General features: G+C 36.8%; 2 protein-coding genes across 9 annotated transcripts in view; one reads left to right on the forward strand and one right to left on the reverse strand.

Moving 5' to 3' along the window:
• The window catches only part of EZH2 (enhancer of zeste 2 polycomb repressive complex 2 subunit), a 54,668-nt gene extending 42,908 nt beyond the window's left edge, over positions 1 to 11,760 (forward strand). For all 8 annotated transcript variants that reach the window (XM_035316581.1, XM_035316578.1, XM_035316579.1 and 5 more), the window contains 11 exons: positions 390 to 630; positions 1,023 to 1,192; positions 1,562 to 1,656; positions 6,221 to 6,261; positions 7,363 to 7,488; positions 7,886 to 8,064; positions 8,733 to 8,828; positions 9,418 to 9,499; positions 10,294 to 10,374; positions 10,487 to 10,571; positions 11,335 to 11,760. In XM_035316581.1, the coding sequence (XP_035172472.1) occupies positions 390 to 630; positions 1,023 to 1,192; positions 1,562 to 1,656; positions 6,221 to 6,261; positions 7,363 to 7,488; positions 7,886 to 8,064; positions 8,733 to 8,828; positions 9,418 to 9,499; positions 10,294 to 10,374; positions 10,487 to 10,571; positions 11,335 to 11,395 (1,257 nt within the window). In that variant the 3' untranslated portion in view covers positions 11,396 to 11,760. The remainder of the gene's footprint in view (positions 1 to 389; positions 631 to 1,022; positions 1,193 to 1,561; positions 1,657 to 6,220; positions 6,262 to 7,362; positions 7,489 to 7,885; positions 8,065 to 8,732; positions 8,829 to 9,417; positions 9,500 to 10,293; positions 10,375 to 10,486; positions 10,572 to 11,334) is intronic.
• Positions 11,761 to 14,221: 2,461 nt separating this feature from the next.
• Positions 14,222 to 17,502, reverse strand: part of CUL1 (cullin 1) — a 50,151-nt gene continuing 46,870 nt past the window's right edge. The window contains exons 20-22 of the mRNA XM_035316577.1: positions 16,729 to 16,834; positions 15,746 to 15,859; positions 14,222 to 14,854 (exon numbers count right to left, since the gene is read on the reverse strand). Of these exons, the coding sequence (XP_035172468.1) occupies positions 14,774 to 14,854; positions 15,746 to 15,859; positions 16,729 to 16,834 (301 nt within the window). The 3' untranslated portion in view covers positions 14,222 to 14,773. The remainder of the gene's footprint in view (positions 14,855 to 15,745; positions 15,860 to 16,728; positions 16,835 to 17,502) is intronic.

Below are 17,502 nucleotides of genomic sequence, written 5' to 3' on the forward strand. Positions count from 1 at the left end.
TTTGAAGGCCATTCTCAGTGGGAAATTCTCATTCCTTCTGTCACCTAGGAAGATGGAAACTTACTACTGAATTATTTTTCACTTGGCAGCCAAAATGAAAGTAGAATTGAAATACATAAATACTTTGTAAATGTAGATTTATTCATGGTAATATCAGAAGTATTCATGTTCGTGACAGAAAACCTGAACACAGAGACATTAAAAACAATTTGCATAATTGGTATGAGTAAATTAACTGGAATTTATGTATACATGATTAAGTTAGAGAACAGTGTAGAATAACGCAAGCCTGTAGAGTATGTAAGTAGAATCTGTTATCTGCCAACCCCAGGCTAGAGGTGAAAACACCTTTAAACTCTTTACTGAAAATTGTAGTGTTTTGTGTTTAGGAAGGTGCAAAGGAGTTTGCAGCTGCCCTGACTGCTGAGCGTATAAAGACACCACCAAAGCGCCCAGGTGGCCGCCGAAGGGGAAGACTTCCAAACAACACCAGCAGACCCAGCACACCAACAATAAATGTATTGGAATCAAAAGACACAGACAGTGACAGGGAAGCTGGAACTGAAACTGGAGGAGAAAACAATGATAAAGAAGAAGAAGAAAAGAAAGATGAAACATCTAGTTCCTCTGGTAAGCTTCTTTAATTATTTGCAATGCTTGAGAGCATGAATCTAGATTATGCCATGCAATCTTAGAAACCCTGTATTTGAAAAGTATGGAAATCAGAAAAAAAAAACAATATAAGTTTAATAGAAACCTGTAAAAAAAAATGTACAGATTGTCTCAATTATGTATAGAAGTTAGATGTGTAGTTTGACTAGCCACAGTTACCTAATTTTAAACTTCTTCAAGAGCTGTGTGAAAATTGCTGTTTTGTTATAGTACTTAAATAAAAGAAACAAGTCAAAATGCAGGCTATTTACAGTTGGATAGGTTAATAATTTGATGTTTGTAAAGTCTATGGAAAAATTTTGAAACATAACCTTACATTGATCCACGCTTTCAATAATTATTTATTACAGAAGCAAATTCTAGGTGTCAAACACCAATAAAGATGAAGCCAAATATTGAGCCTCCAGAGAATGTGGAATGGAGTGGTGCAGAAGCCTCAATGTTTAGAGTTCTTATTGGCACCTACTATGACAACTTCTGTGCAATTGCTAGACTGATTGGGACCAAAACATGTAGGCAGGTAAGGAGGGGGGAAACTGTTACTAAGGATGATAGTATTTTATTTTCAAAAACTGAGGTACAGAAGTACTAGCACTGAAAGAAAATTAACTAATTTTCTTGTTTTTCCTAAGAATGCTATAATACAGAATATGTGACACATATATAAAAGTTAGTTTTAGATCTTTTTTAAATTAAATTTACAGGAAGTTGTAGTCAGACTATCTGTTCTTAACGAGAAGAATAATAAACTTTAAATATACTGAAAAGAGACTATGACTGGATATAATCTGTAAGATGTTGGTTGGAGGAAATCATATTAACTTAGAAAATGAGCAACTTTCTACTAGTGAGAGATTTATCGTGGATGTATTATGGTATCTCTTGTTAGGTGTATGAGTTTAGAGTAAAGGAATCTAGTATTATTGCTCCAGTCCCTGCTGAAGATGTTGATACTCCTCCCAGAAAGAAGAAAAGGAAACACAGGTAAATTTGTTACTAAATAACCTTAGCATAACAGTAAATTGGAGATGCAAGGGATCAGAACATAAATTATTTTGAAGGAAAAGTCATGCAACTCCTCTCCTTTTCTTTTCAAAAACAAAATTTGCAGCAATAAAATTGAAGTATGTTGTTTTCACACAAAAGCACTACCGCATAGGCAAGCATAACCCTTCCACTTTCCTTCCTTCCCCCCTTCCTTGTAACCTCTTAAAAAGCCAGATTCTGGGTAGGTTTATTTTTGCAAATAAACAAGTTTATGTTAGAAATACTCATCTATACAGATGGTTAAAACATTCAGGATATTTCAGTATAATTTTGTTTCAGCAATAAATAATAAATTTACAAGCATGATTGTGGTACTCAATAATGATTATATGTTATTTTGCAAATTAAAATCTATGGTTTTATGTTGAAATGTATTCCATCAAAATTCTATTCAGATCATCAGTAAGAAAAAATGTTTCAGGAAACCAGGATTGCCTTTTTGGGAGGGGTGGCAGTGGGAATTCCTTTATCGCACTCAGCTTCATTATCAACTAGAACTTCAACTGAAGAAACAAGTTAATGAATTATTATTTAAAGTGTGGCTGCAATTAAGAACCTTCAATTAAGTACAAAATACAGCTATTTGCTGGAGCTAGAAAGACCACCTAAAACAATTCCTGTTGAAATTATAAACTTACTGTCCAATGTCAGTGAAATGTAATCTTTGAGAATACTCAAGTTGGAGAAATGTGACAACTTGTGTGTTGTGATCATTTTTATTCCCAGGGATAAGAAAATAGGAGATAAATTAATAAATAAATGACTGAAAATTAGCAAGAGCATTTCTTTCTGCAAGGAATAAGTATACTTTTTTTTTCCATATTTCCTTTTTTTCCCTTTAACTTTCCTTTTCTTCCACCAAGTTCATTCTTCCAGTTCTTCTCCCAGTAATTCTAGGTATATTTATTATTTTCAGGGTTAATTAAATTCCTAATGTTGGTTCAAAAACTACTGCTGGAGTTGAATGTTTCTGCTTTGTAGCACAGAAACAGCTGATGTAAGCTAGGAAAAAAATTGGTGAGCATCTGGAAGAGATTCTGTCTGGCCTAAGCAAAACCTATATTGATTTAATGTTTCTGGCACAGCTTTCAAGTTTGTGGGCATTTTTGGGGCTTGGCTGTTAAAATCTGGAGTGATTAGCCACAGTGTAAGTTTGGAATATTGAGTTGGGAAGCTTGCTTTCAGGTTCATGCAAATTGCTATAAAAATAGTGGCAGTACATCTATTCGGAAAGCGCAACTAAAAGTACTCAAATTCATTTTGAAGCTGAAATGGATTGTACGGTTATGGATTGACATTGTTTTGGAGGAGTTTGGGGACTTTATTTTAAATAAATGAAAGAATATACCAGTATGTGGGGTTTCTTGATGTTCCTTTCTTCCTACTAGTTGCCAATAAACAAAAAAACTTGTATGCCAGTGATTTGGTTTTGAAATACCTTTTAATTATTTTTTTATCCCTCAGTGAAGGAAGAATTTTTCATTTGATTTCAGAGAATGTGGCAGTCAAGCAGTCTCCACTCTATGTGCAGCAGTCTTTCAAAAAAGGAAAAACTTTTAGCCCATCTACATACGAGTGTAATCTGAGCACTGTCTAAAGATTGCACGTGATCCTAGTGATTGGGAAAACCATCTGGAAGTCTTTGTCTGGTTCTTATGCTGAGTCCAGTTTGATTTTACTCAGTCACGGAGTAAATCCAGTCCTAGAGGGAGGATAGTTCTCTCTTTTTCTTTGCACTTCCCCATTGCAAGGGACTTGCTGGTCTGCAGGTTATACGTGTGCAGATGTGGTACACAGCATTTAAGGAAAAGCAGCATTTACCAAACAGAAAAGCAGCAGCAGAGGACTTAATGATGTTTTCTATCTGATTTAATAGCAGATTCTCTTATAAGGCTTTATGTTGAATTTCTTTTTAAATATCCACATAGTATGATAAAATGACAGTTCTGTCTTGTCAGTGGAGCTGCCATTGTTAGCTGAATGGCATATTTCCCATGTGGTCTTGTTTGCATTCATGTAGGCATACTGAGCAACTAGCTGGCATGACTGTACACATTTGGGATAGTAAAAGATGCTCTCTCCTTCCTTCCAGTGTCATTTTAGTTAGATAGCTGTAATAAGACTGCTCAGTGACAGGAGAAAACTTTTTAGGTAGTTATTTTTTGGAGAGCTGGTAAATGTTAGAACTTGTCTTATATATCAGAGATTAACTTGGCAGTTTGTGACAACTCTGCTTTGCTAGCAGAGTAAGTACTTTGCACGAGAAGCAGACAATAGAAAAAGCTGAATAAAGAAAAAAAGGGTTCTTCAGTACTGTTCATTCTCTTATCTATGTGCTTTTTCTTCTATTGCTGGGAACTGAACTGCACTTCCTTTAATCAGCACTCTTCCATCTGCATTGTTAGGGATCTGTTATTGATTGCCATGTAATGCTGCTGCTTGATTTTTTTTTTCATCCCTTCCCTTTCCCATCCTCTATTCAGATGTGAGTTTACTTACTAAATTTATTTGAAAGTATTTTCTTTTTTCCCAATTTTTTCTCATTTTCATCCTGCTGTCCCCAGACTACTGTTCACTAACTACATATGTTTGAGTAGCTAATGCGGTTCTGCATAGAGTTCATGGTGTAAAGATGCATGTTAGCAAGGAAGAAAAATCATTTTGACAGCTGCTGTCATAATGCTTCTGGAAATGCTTGTTTTCTAAGCTGGCTATCCTGCAGATGTTAGCAACCAGATGTACAAATCCACCTGCTTGTTTGGAATTCTGCCACTGAGTTTCTAATTTATTTTTTTCTCTGCCCTGTGATGTGAGTGCTTCCTCAACTTTGTCTTCTCCTTCCCTTCAGTTCTTGGTGCACAAGGCCTGATCTTGCTTTATATTTCTGGTTTAGATAGCACGTTATAGGGCACATGAAGACATTAGTCTCTCTGCCTCTGATAGGGTGCGTACTCATTCAGGCTTCAGTTCTTTGTACTAGTAAGGGGAACCTACAGTGCTTCCTAGCTGTTTTTGAAAGTTGCAAGAAAATGGAAACAATACTTGGTAGTGCTAATGAAACCCCAATGTTTACCCCAAAATATTGCATGTGACAGGAGTAGGCAGCAAACAACTGAATTAAAGATGAGATTGAGATGATGCTTGTATAAAAGAACGTACCAGGTAAAAAATCCTATTTGGGTAGGTACAGCAGAAGATAATTTTTCAGAACAGACTTTGGACTGTTGCATTCATTGAAAGGCAGTACAGTTTAAGTATTCTATGCTGAGGAATTTGAGTACAGGTGTTTACTAGTATTTCAGACTAGTATTTCAGATCAGTTATAATAAGTAAATTTGCACAGAAAGTAAAGTTGGTAGATGCAGCTAGCATTGTATTTCATAGTTATTTTGTTGGGGAGTGAGTGTTGTTCTATATTTCCTTGATGCTGCTATATAATGTACTAATTAATAGCAAGTATCAAATTTTGAAAATCCTAACTCCAACTAATTTAACTTTTTAAAAATTGTTTATTCACTGAAATTCAGCTGCTAACAAAAATGCATTTAAAAAAAAACATGTATTTCTTCTTTTAATTTTAAGGCTGCTGAAATTTTTGAAATGTGTGTTTGGTCCAGACATATTTTTGCTTGATTATGTTTGACTCTGCTATTCATGATATGCTACTTGCCCACAAAATTTGCAACCTGAAATGGCTACAAAATAAGGGGGTAATCATAACTTGCAAGAAATTGCAAGTGTAGCAAGCTATGCTGTGATAAACAAAAACGTTATTCCAACAAACACACTCCACAAATGCCCCAACCTCCTGCCCCCAAGCAAACTTGCAAAAGCATTGCTTAGGTAAGGTAACAGAGAAAGAGGACACTGAAGGAAAACTATATGTAAGAGGAAAGCATATAATGCACATAAAGTTTGAAATAGAAGGGAAACGGCTTAGCAGTGTGATTTCCTGTTGTCACACACTTGGAGATTGGTAGATGAGGGGTAATACCTGGTTGTGATCTGTAGGAGACTACTAGTGTGGTGCTGAGCCCAAGTCCTGTGATGCAAACAGCTGACAGACTTTCTCTCCTCTGTTTAGACATGCCCCTGCATATCTGCAATTTGATATCTGCTGCTGCTGCTTCTGCCCACTAGAAGCAGTTCCAGCAAGTCACCTTCTTGCAGGGTTCCTTCAAGGCCAACCAAATTTAAATCATCTCTAGCCTGGGCTGGGTGGGGGCTGCTCATGTGTACAATTCTGGGACTAGAGTAATGCAGTGGTGTGGGGAGAGGGAGGGATGAGTCTGCAGAGCGTTGAGTTTTGTCAGCTTCAAGAGACTAGAACAAGGTGATTCTGCTGCAACCACTTCTGATGTCTGTGCAGTTAGTGGATGTTCATGTTACCAGCAACTACCCAGTTCATATCAAGCATTGGTGCAAGATGCAGATATCTTTCCCAGCCCACTGCAGGAAGAGTTCCTGTCAACCTTCTTGTGTTTGTTTTGTGTTTTTGCAGGTTGTGGGCTGCTCATTGCAGAAAGATACAGCTGAAAAAGGGTTAGCATCTTTCCATTCAATTTATGTCCTGAACTTTTAAGATCCTACTATTGCTTTTTTGGTTTGCTTGTTTATTTGTTTGTATTTTTTAATGCTAGGTCATTATATACATTCCATGGGGAGCTAGAGATCATAGGGGAAGTAAATAAATAAATCTCATTACAGACAGTAGGGATATAAAATAAACTACATTGTTTAAATAACTTATTGGAAATACTCTATAAATCAATGAAAACGGTAGGAGGCTGAATTTACAATTTAAGTATGGTGTCATTAGAATACATAAAACAGTATCAAAAATAGGAGCTGCAGTAAAAAGCGGCATTTTTTTCTTTAAAAAACAGCTTATTTTAGAAATTGTTTTCTGAAAAATTATTGAGAATGGTTGGGAATTTTAGCAACGAATAATCAGTTTGTTTCTCTCCCCTTTTTTGTTGCTGGTTGAGCATTTCTGTAAATGTATGCGAACCCAACAAAAGCTCAGGAGTATTAACAGCAAATGTAATTTATATTGCACCAATTTCTCCTAGCTGCTCTACAGGTAATGCTAGATTTTCTACCAGTAGTCCCTCCTAGCCTGTAAGATGTTAGCATTGTCTGTATTGGAAAATTGACTTCGGAAATCACAGTGGTATAATGACCAAGTATTATTTTGCCCAGCATTATCTATTTTAAAGTTGACTGTTGCTCTAGTGTAAAAATGATCTGGGGGTGTTTGAGCAAATTTACTTTGAATAATACCAGGGTTACTCTACCACATATTTACGCAGGGAATTATACCATTGTAGTCTTGTTTTTCAGTTTTCCACAGTAGAAATCTTCCATCTTTGTATACTTCAAGTAGCTAAGTAATGGGAAGAATGAATTGCACAAGGAAATAAGCGTCTAATGGGGTCAAACACCTAAGTAATGTTATGGTTCTGGTTTGGTATCTTTAAAAATAAAAATAAATTAAAAAAAAAACACACCAACATATGCTGCTAGTATTGGGCTTGTTTGGTTTTGGGGTTCCTTAGTTAAGGAACTTAAACTGCATGAGGGGAACTGCATATTGTTTGTTTACACCTTACACCATTACAAAATTTTGCTATTTTTATTCAGATGGGTCATCAAATCATGTTTACAACTATCAGCCATGTGATCATCCACGTCAGCCTTGTGACAGCTCATGCCCATGTGTAATTGCTCAAAACTTCTGTGAGAAGTTTTGTCAGTGCAGCTCAGAATGTAAGTAAAAATATGAGCTATCTATATTTTTTTCACTGTCCCAGTGTTTCTGTACTAGCTCTCTGTCCCTGCTGCAGGCAGTGTTTGCAAGAGGAGCAAATAGTGTTGAACAGTGTTTACAAAAATAAATAAAAGCAGCACAATATTCAGTTTTATCTTGCCCTCTTGTTAGCCACTGAACAAAGTTGAAGCCTTAATGCTTAGAATTAAGGAAGACTGAAGTAAAATCAGAGAAGGCAAGAATTCTTAGTACTTCCAAACGTCCTATAAAAGATCAGTGGTTGTTTTGTTTTTAATATTCTGATATGCTACAATCTCTATTGTCTCTTGTACAATCTCTTTTACCTGGTACTTTTTTCATACTTGCCCTTTTTGTTTTTCTTATGTTCCTTTTTAGGCCAAAACAGGTTTCCTGGATGTCGTTGTAAAGCACAATGCAACACTAAGCAGTGTCCATGTTACTTAGCTGTACGTGAATGTGATCCTGATCTCTGTTTAACATGTGGAGCAGCTGACCACTGGGACAGCAAAAATGTTTCTTGCAAGAACTGCAGCATTCAGAGAGGATCCAAAAAAGTATGTAGATACACAATTACATGCCTATTGCCTTGTTCTGTTTTTTGAGGCATTTTCATATCAGAATATGAAATTTCTTTGTCTTCATGCTTTCAAAAAGGGGAAAAAAACACAATTAAAATCAAACAAAAACTAACCAAACAACAATAAAAAGCCAAAAACCAGAACAAAAGGGGAGATAGCTGTCACTTATGTTACTTTGTTTATGTGCTGCTGTTAAGCTTGTACATTTTATCATACACCACTACCGTGTTAATGTTTTTAGTGTTCTCTGTATAATACTATGGTAGAATATTTCTTTCTCCCAGTCAGGCTTCTCTTGTATTTTGCAAGTATTCTGCTGTTATAAAGTGGTAGCGTGTAAGCCTTTCTCTAGTTCAGGATAAGAAAACCTGGCTCAAACATAGATACTGCTATTCTTTAAGTTGTTGATTCTAACGCAACAACTTGTACACAGTCTACCAAATATATCTGGAAAGCCTGTTCAGCTCTCTTTTAGAAGAACAGAACAGAACAAAAACTTCTGCTCTGGAGCATCTTCCCACCAGCTAGGCTGTCAAATGGTGAACTAATTAGTATTATACTCCTGTCAGCAGACCTTTCTAGTTTGAAGTCCTTAGTGCATATGTTGTCTAAGTTTTTTTTTTCTTTCCACCCTGCTCCCACAGCACTTGCTGTTGGCACCTTCAGATGTGGCAGGCTGGGGAATATTCATCAAGGATCCTGTACAGAAGAATGAATTCATCTCTGAATACTGTGGTGAGGTAAAGAAGGTTATGTATAAACTTAATTGGTAAAGCTGCATGTTGGCTGGGAACCAAGAGATTGTCTATAATGTGATGTGATATTCTTTAGAGAGACAAAGGTGATTGACTAAGTATCTATTTATTGCTGTCAGAGACTCCAAACCCAGGAGTCAGATGGTTGAAATGTCACAAAACTAATGACATAGGTTCTTGTGAGAATGATTGTTGAAGTGTCATTTTTATCTCTGATATAATTTCAATTCAGACACACCTGGAACTTTGTGTAAGATCATTTAATATAGTACTAAAATTCAGTAGGCACTTCCATTAACTGATATTCCACAATAATAAATAATAAAACTGAATCATATGCAGTCTTGATTTTGAGATAAGCAATTCTGGCTTTCTTCCTGTTCTGAAAGAACTTCTTTGTGCTTAGAGTAAACCATGATTGCTTGATAACTCCAGAATACTGAAAAAAGGGTTTTATGTTTGGGAATATTTTCAGTGCCACAGAATAAATAAGGCCTCTATTTTTTCCAACCTTGAGTTCTTATGGTTACAAAAGGGGAGAGGTGGTCTACTTTACAAATACTGTTCCTTTCAGATTATTTCTCAGGATGAGGCAGACAGAAGAGGAAAAGTATATGACAAGTACATGTGCAGCTTTCTGTTTAACTTGAATAATGGTAAGTATTTACAAGTTACAATTCTTACAACATAAATAAAATATGTATTTTCACAATATCCTTCAGCCCTGTTCTTTTGCAGACAGCATGCAAGACTAAGCATTTTTTTATTTTCCTTACTTTTTCCCAGTAACTTTCTTGGTTCCTAGTGCTGATCGTGTTTAATGTAAACACTATTCAAATGATAGTAGTAGTAAAGCCTATTATACAAGCCAGCTATGCAAGATGTGTAGGGTAGAAGTGAATTTTCAAGGAGTAAAATTACATGCAACCACTAGTAAACTAACCTGAATATTAAAAGTCATGTGAGCTACTGTTTGAAATAATTTTATTGTGACTTAAATTAGCAGTAAGTTATGAAGGTAGTTTGGGGGGAAAAGGAGAGGGAGCCACACAAATGTACAGCTACTGCTGCCTGAAGAGGAAAAACACTGACTGTACTGTGTCAGTTATGGAATACTAGAAAATATTTGGAAGAAAAAAGCTGCCTTCTGTAAATGTTAACTTAATATATTTATGGAATTTGTCCTTGTGGAGTAAGTTTAGAGAAGCTTCAAGTGAGAAACTAAGTTATTTCTACTGGGGCAGGAGATAAATGGGCTGCTCAGTGTTGGGCAGCAGGAACATTCTAAGTTGTAGAACAATAAAGTTACTGTAAGAGACTGTGCAAGCTCTTCCACATGGGAAGCTAAGCAGTTACCTTTCCAGCTGCTAATATCTAAGCACACTAGGTATTAAATACCAAAAAATATTTGTAGGTGACCTATCTATCACTTGTGGTCTTTTTTTCCTAGATTTTGTGGTTGATGCAACACGCAAGGGCAACAAGATTAGATTTGCAAACCATTCGGTAAATCCCAACTGCTATGCAAAAGGTAAATTTTAAATTCACCTTTAGTGTAGCCATACATGAAATGTTGTGGGATACTAGTTCAGAATATATGTTTTCAGTATGTGTGTTAACATGAGTTTGTTTCTTTTTAACAGTTATGATGGTTAATGGTGATCACAGAATAGGAATATTTGCTAAAAGAGCCATTCAGACTGGTGAAGAACTGTTCTTTGACTACAGGTTGGTAGATGTTTTGTGTAACTTCTTATCACACATTGGATTATCTAACTGTATTTCTTGGTCAGCTCAAAATTAGCTGCTGAGACCTGAAGCTGCAAGGCACAGTAATTGAGAGACAGTCCTGGAGCATCTGTTCTAAAGTCACATAACAATAGTAAGATTGACTTAAGCAAAACAACTGGCCAAGAGCCTTGCAAACCTTCAACAGCAGCTTTTATTGAGAAAAGAAATGGTACTTAGAAAGGGGGACAGATTTGCATAATGTTCCCAGGCAGACAAGCATTAAACTTTCTTTGGGTAAGATTCTGTATGTAGCAGTACAGGCTGTCTCTACCATCATTCAGAAATGGGCAAGAAATATTTTTGCTGTATTACTGAGAAATGCTTACTAAGATTGTGTTCATACTTTCCTGTAAAATCATTACTAGAAGCAGACCTATCCAGTGAAAACAATACTATTTAACTGCATTTCTCAAGGTTGACTTCATTTTAGCTAATGGAAGGAAATTAACTTTTGCAGTGTGAGCTGCAGGATGAAAAGTATGGATTTTTCCCCCTTTGGCTCATGCTTGTCTTAAAGCAATTTCTTGAATGTTCTGCATTGTTCTGTATCTGCAAATTGACAGAGGAAACAAAGGCCCTAGTAGTGGGAAAACTATGGCATTTCTGAGGGTATTCCAGATTGAGCTCCTGTGCTGTTAGTTCAGGACAGTGAAGTTGAAATGCTCAGTGTGACTGATTTTTGTTTTTATTTTTATTTCAGATATAGCCAAGCTGATGCCCTTAAATATGTGGGCATAGAAAGAGAAATGGAAATCCCTTGACACCAGCTACCTCTTCTTTTAAACATACAGCTGCCTTATCTTCAGGAATTTCTAGTACTGTGGGCAATTTTTAAAAGATAAAATGATGCAATTTGAAATTCTGTATTTGCAAAGTACTGTAACAGTAATTTATAGTAACAAATTTTAAAAAAAACAACTTTTTATTGCCTTCTCACCAGCTGCAAAGTGTTTTGTACCTATGACCTTTTGCAATAATGTGGTGTGGTACATTTTTCAACCTTGAATAAAGGATACTTGAACTTCATTTTTACTGCAATGGAGTTGGGATTCTGTGCTAGGTAGCTGAAGAAGCAAACTGGCGACTTGTTTTCAATTTCTGAATAAAGGCAGCCCATATTTGCCTAGGTCTGGTTCTGTTACTTCAGGTCACATTTACATTAAATTGTTTACATACAATCCTCTCTGCCCTTTCAGGCAGGAACTTCAACTGTAGCACTTAAATAGAAGAGTAGTGGTCTTCAGTTTTCATGCACCCTTAGGCTAAAGCTACATTCAGGTTTAGAGAAGTGAGGGCTGAAGGACAAACATCTAAGCTGACCTGTTGTCATACTATCAACTGTACTTAATCATTTTTCCTCTACTTTTGCTATATCTATCTCATCAGTCCTACCATGAGACTGAGTCCTACTAGTCCATTAGCAGCAGATGGACACTGAAAGAAAAAGGGGAGGGAGGGGACTAAATAGAGTTGTGATTATTTCTGAAGCAAAGTGTTTTCATGACAAATACTAAGATGTGGTGCCTAATGTTACAAGGTTTTCTTCTAGACACATACTAGCTTAACAGTAATCCAGCTTTCCCAACAGGTGCCATGAATCTCTGCAGAAAAAACACTGAAGAGGCCATGTGTCATCTGATAAGGGAACAGTGTTCCCTTAACTCCAGTAACTGCTATCCTCAATTATGGCTTTCCTTATGCTGCAACCTGAATGATGCAGTAATTATGTACATGTATCACGTGCATCAACCACTTAAGCCAGTTAAGAGATGCAACCTGTAATGCAATCTGTAATGCAATCTGTAAGCAACAACTGTTTTGCTTATTGGTATAAACATCTAGCTCTTACTACAAACTTTGTGTATGTTTTCATCCAAAATCTTTTAGATTGCAGGTAGTCATCTGTTTGGGTCTTGTACAGAGCTATCAGATGTTTATTTTGTATTTGCCAGCGGAGTCTGAACTCTGCAGCTTACTGCTAGAACATGATGCTCTGATATGTTGTCAAAACAGCTGGGCTAAGAGGGCACAGACAGGAAAACAGTATTACAAAACCAATTTCAAGACAGCCTGTCAGTAATGACTGACTGCATTCTGGCCTGAGGAGGTTCTAACTCACTGTTCCTTTTCACACAGAGCTGAAGTATTGCAGTCTGGTATCAGGTGCTCAGTGCCATCTTGTGCCACAATGACTTGAGGCATAAGAACTAAGAATTCATACCCTTTATCTTACTGATGAAAAAAAAAAAATCAGCTTGAACCATTCAAACCTTTAGGGGCAGTTGCAAGGGGAGAAAGCCTCCTTTGCTGGTCATTTTTGCTTTCTAGTCTCCATCCCTCTCCATGTTGTAACATGGGTGACAGTCAGCTCTTCTACTTTTGCAAGGTCAAAACTTTTTCACCCTGCTTAGCTAAAGCATTTCAATTGCCTAGCGCTAGACTGAGAGCAGATGGGCTTTTTAAAATAGAGCTCTGCACAACATAACATGCAAACTATACAAAGCAGTACTGCTTTAACCAGTGATGGGTTAGGCTGCCCAACAAGGCTGTGAAAGGCAGCTCACAGCAGGTTATTTCTGGCATCCCACATGATCATTTGGTATGCTTCTCTAGTGCCATACCACCCTTACATTCCCCTACAGAAAAAAGCTTATGAACTTCAAAAGGCAACTCAAAAATCAAACAGCAAGGTGCATTTAATCGTGCAGGCAGTCTTCAGTGCAATTGAAGTTCTTTCAGTACAGGAATAGGAAGCTTGCAAAATCTCAAGTTGATGAGACTTTATCCATTTTCCAAACAAGTTAGAATGCAATCTAATACTCCACAATTCAAGCTGGGACTTTTTTTTTTTTTAAACTAAGCATTTTTGTAGGTCAGAGCCTAGTTATTAGTTATAACCACAAAAATTAGTTATAACCACAAAACTTAGATTCCCTCAGAGAAGAACATTATCAACACCACACCTGCCTCCCTTCATGCCACACAAGCAAAAAAAAAACTGCTCATTCAGTTTCTGGTCAGGGGAAAAAAGGGTTTGGCTGCAGAAGCAAATGCCTTTTCACCAGCAAGAATGAAAAATATAGTTAACAAGAGTGAGTTGTGTGAAGATGGTAGCTTTTTGCTTGTAACATACATAAGCCAGTTTTCACTTCACATGTATATGATGAATATACATGAAAATAATGGAATGAAGCTTGGTCAATCACTGTATGTATAGTAAATATTTTATTCCCATCACAGGTTGCATTTAATAGGAATTAATCTTAAGGAACACACTCAGTTTTCTGTTCTATTCAAAGAAATGGGCAGCCTAAACCTTATTCAATGCAATACTTAGGCGAGTGTGATGGGATATGTTTAAAATACTCCAATTTCAGATGACCAAGTATTTTTTCCGTATTTCACATTTTCTATTCCACTTATCTTGTGAAATCACAGTTTTCTTCTCTTTTCAAATCAGGCATTTCCTCTTCAAAAAGAAACAATACTAATGTTTGATTACAGATGAAAATTAATCTCTCCAGAGAACAAAGTATGCTTTAAATCACTGGAAAAGGGGAAAGGAGGAAAAGCAAAACAACTTTCTATAGCTTTCATAACCATTATACCTTTTATTTACATTTAGAAAGATAAGTCATGAAACTTAAAACAATAAAACCAAATGCAACTTGTACAGAAATCTTTTAATTTTTTTTTTATTTATCACATTAAAAAATGAAACACACTATACAAATGGTTTTTCATAGCAGATTACACATGGGTCCATTCAGACTCGCTCTCAAAGTGCTGCCAACATTTATAAGTGCTGCCTGTGATGGCAGCTGTTTATCATATAGCCAATGTATTGATTTAAATGCAGTAGCATGCAACCCTTAAAGGAGAAGGGTTTGATTCCTTTCTGTTCTTAAATTAGGTTAAATGGCATTGGTGTCCATATTTACATACTTGAAATGTATCAATCCTGAGCAGTTCTGATGTAAGTCTGAGACTGGCTGATGGGAGTCCTGGTCTCAGTTATTAAAAAGGGAGGTCCAAATGGCAGCAGGGTAGCTGCTATGAAGTTCCGTTGCTTTCATTCTTTTCCATCACATACCTACTTGCCGAGTGTCACGCAGTCAGAAATTTTGCTAATAAAAATGTTAAGCCAAGTAACTGTAGGTGTCCTTCTCACCATCAACACGTTCCAAGTACTCCTTCTCAATCAGAATGTCAATACATTTCTGTGAGGAAAAACAAAGGTAAGTGGTGGGACACTGACAGAAACCCTCTGTGGTTGCTATGAGCTTTGAACAACTGGCCATTGATTTTCATGCCAAGTAGAAGATGGGAGTAGGCAAAGGGCACAAACCAAGGCAATTCACTCCTGTTTCTGACCACATCCATGTTGAAGACACTCCACTAGTCCACTGAACTGAATTATGCTTACTTGATGCCATTCCATGGTAGTATGCTCAGCAACTTGGTAGTAAGACAGCAAATAAAGAACTAAACCAAGATGTAGAGTGCTTACTGTAATGTTAGTAAAGATTGCTACGGCAGTAAATAGTGGTCTGTTTAATGACTTGTATGTACGCATCTTTCAGCGCTGGTGCCTGTTCATACAGTGGCTCTCCACTGGCTGTTTCATGCTCCACTTGTCCCTCTGGGTTTTGGATGTTAAAAAAGTGGCACCACTAAATCAACCAATTGGGAAAACATAATTAAATATACTGCCCCCTTCCGAACATCTACATTCTAGAAGAGATCAGGAAGCTATTATAGTAAGCAGGCCTGTAAGCAGTGGTACTCTGGCAAATGTGTGAGAGTGGGAACAAGAACTGAGCCTGGAGAAGGGGTTGCTGCATGCTGGCACTGATGCATAAAAAAAATATAAAAAAATTAAAGCACTCAAGTTACTATTTTACCACTGCTAGCAATACAAAATATATGGTTTCTCAAATGTCTAATGTTCATAAGAAATCTATTTCTGGTTAAAATATTTACTAATTAGTTACAACTTTGAAACTCTGTCCCTACCCATCCCATCTTTAGTTTCCCTTTTTAATTCAGAAGCATATATTTTGTCTTCCTCGCCCCCATATCACTGGTTCGGAGCAATGATTTTCACATACCTTAATTACTGGAACTCGTGGCTTGAACCTTGAGGATAGCTGTGTTAGCACTTCTCCAAGCAGTTGCTGGTGTTTTAGAACCTTCCTCATTTTCATGATTCTTACAATAGCAGCCTGCACAAAGTCAGAAAGATAATACTTTATTGCATACAACTTGACTTCTGCATAGAACCATTTCACTTCCCCATGTTTCATGTTTGCTAGCACAGAAGCATCATCACAAACTACTTCAATAGCAGATAAGAAGTGTATCTACAAGTGCCAACTACTCAGACACTTTCATAACTCATTCTATATAGCATACAGTCATCAAAAGTGCTTTTGACACATGAATTTTGAGAACTACACTGCTTAAGGTCAGTAAGGACAATGGTACCAACAGCAATTTAACCTTACAACAGTATTTAACCTTACTGCGACATTCTCTTAGTACTACATTTATGTAGCAGGCAGGTAATTGATGCCCCATGCCTGTCAGTGTTGAAGAGGCATTTGGAAAACACCCTCATTAATATGCTTTAACTTCTGGTTAGCCCTGAAGAGGTCAGGCAGTCAGACTCTAATGGCCGCTTCCAACTGAACTATGTATTTTATCTCCTTCCCCTGCCCTACTTGCTTCTCAAGTGGATTCCAAATGAAGTGGTAGAAAAACAGCTTCTAGTTCATTCTGCCTAGTAATTTCTGAAATTCTGAAATTACTAATTTTCACCCAGAATAGAGGTATGTTGAGTGTATGCCTCCATGGAACCCAAACAATCACCAACATGTTAAAACTATGTGAAGAACAGTATGCTATTATGTCTTTCATTGGAAGCACCTTCAACAGCATTGTAAATACACTTAACTCCATTCCATTGCACTGGAACTACACATTGTCCTTTAATAATAATAAAAAAAGAAAATCCCATAGTATGTTTCATTAAAAGACTACGAAGTTAGAATTTCAAGTGCACTGTGTGGCAATACTCTGCAATACAAATCACCTGAATCAGTAGTTTCCTATCTTCCTCTATATTTTTGTGTGTAGTTTCTTGCTCCTGCTTCTGTTCAGTCTTCATTGGCACATTGATGTTTACCCTTAATTTTTTGCTGTAAAGAAAACCAGAAGTTAAGCAGTTAGCCTGTTCTCAAAACAAAACACTCAAACTACCCAAATTACTTGAACAACAAAAGTAGACTTTGTCAAATCCAAAACTTTTAAACAATCTCATTCAAGTTAAAAATAAATAGAAAAACAATAACCAGAAAAACAGTGGGCCCATGACCACGTGCAATATGTACTATGCCATGTTACGAGCAAGGAATAAGCCACAGCACCAGGGCACTGACGGGTGTGTCTCAGTGCTCAGCCTGTCAGCCACACTTGGCAATGCTGCAGCAGACAGATTCCATTACATACTTACCAGTCCTATGAACTGTAATTTGGGAGCCTACAATCCACAGGATGCAGCAACACTCAAGTGTTTCCATTACTACACTTGATGTAGCTGACAATGAATTCTCAAACCTTTTACTATTAGTCAAGAGGGAAAAAAAAGCAGATGAAAAGGGAGGTACAAGGACGAGTTTTAAAATATATGTTTCCTTCACTTAAGATCTTATCTTCAGGAAGTACTGAATTCCTCATTGAATGTGTCTATGATCTGGTTAACATGATAACAAGTCAGCACAGTGGTGAGAGCAGCTTAAAATACACAAACACTGAAAGCAACACTGGTTAAAGTAGGTAAGAAAAGCTACTAAGAATCACGTTTAAG

The sequence above is a fragment of the Oxyura jamaicensis genome, chromosome 2 (genome assembly GCF_011077185.1).
Source record: "Oxyura jamaicensis isolate SHBP4307 breed ruddy duck chromosome 2, BPBGC_Ojam_1.0, whole genome shotgun sequence".
Taxonomy (NCBI): domain Eukaryota; kingdom Metazoa; phylum Chordata; class Aves; order Anseriformes; family Anatidae; genus Oxyura; species Oxyura jamaicensis.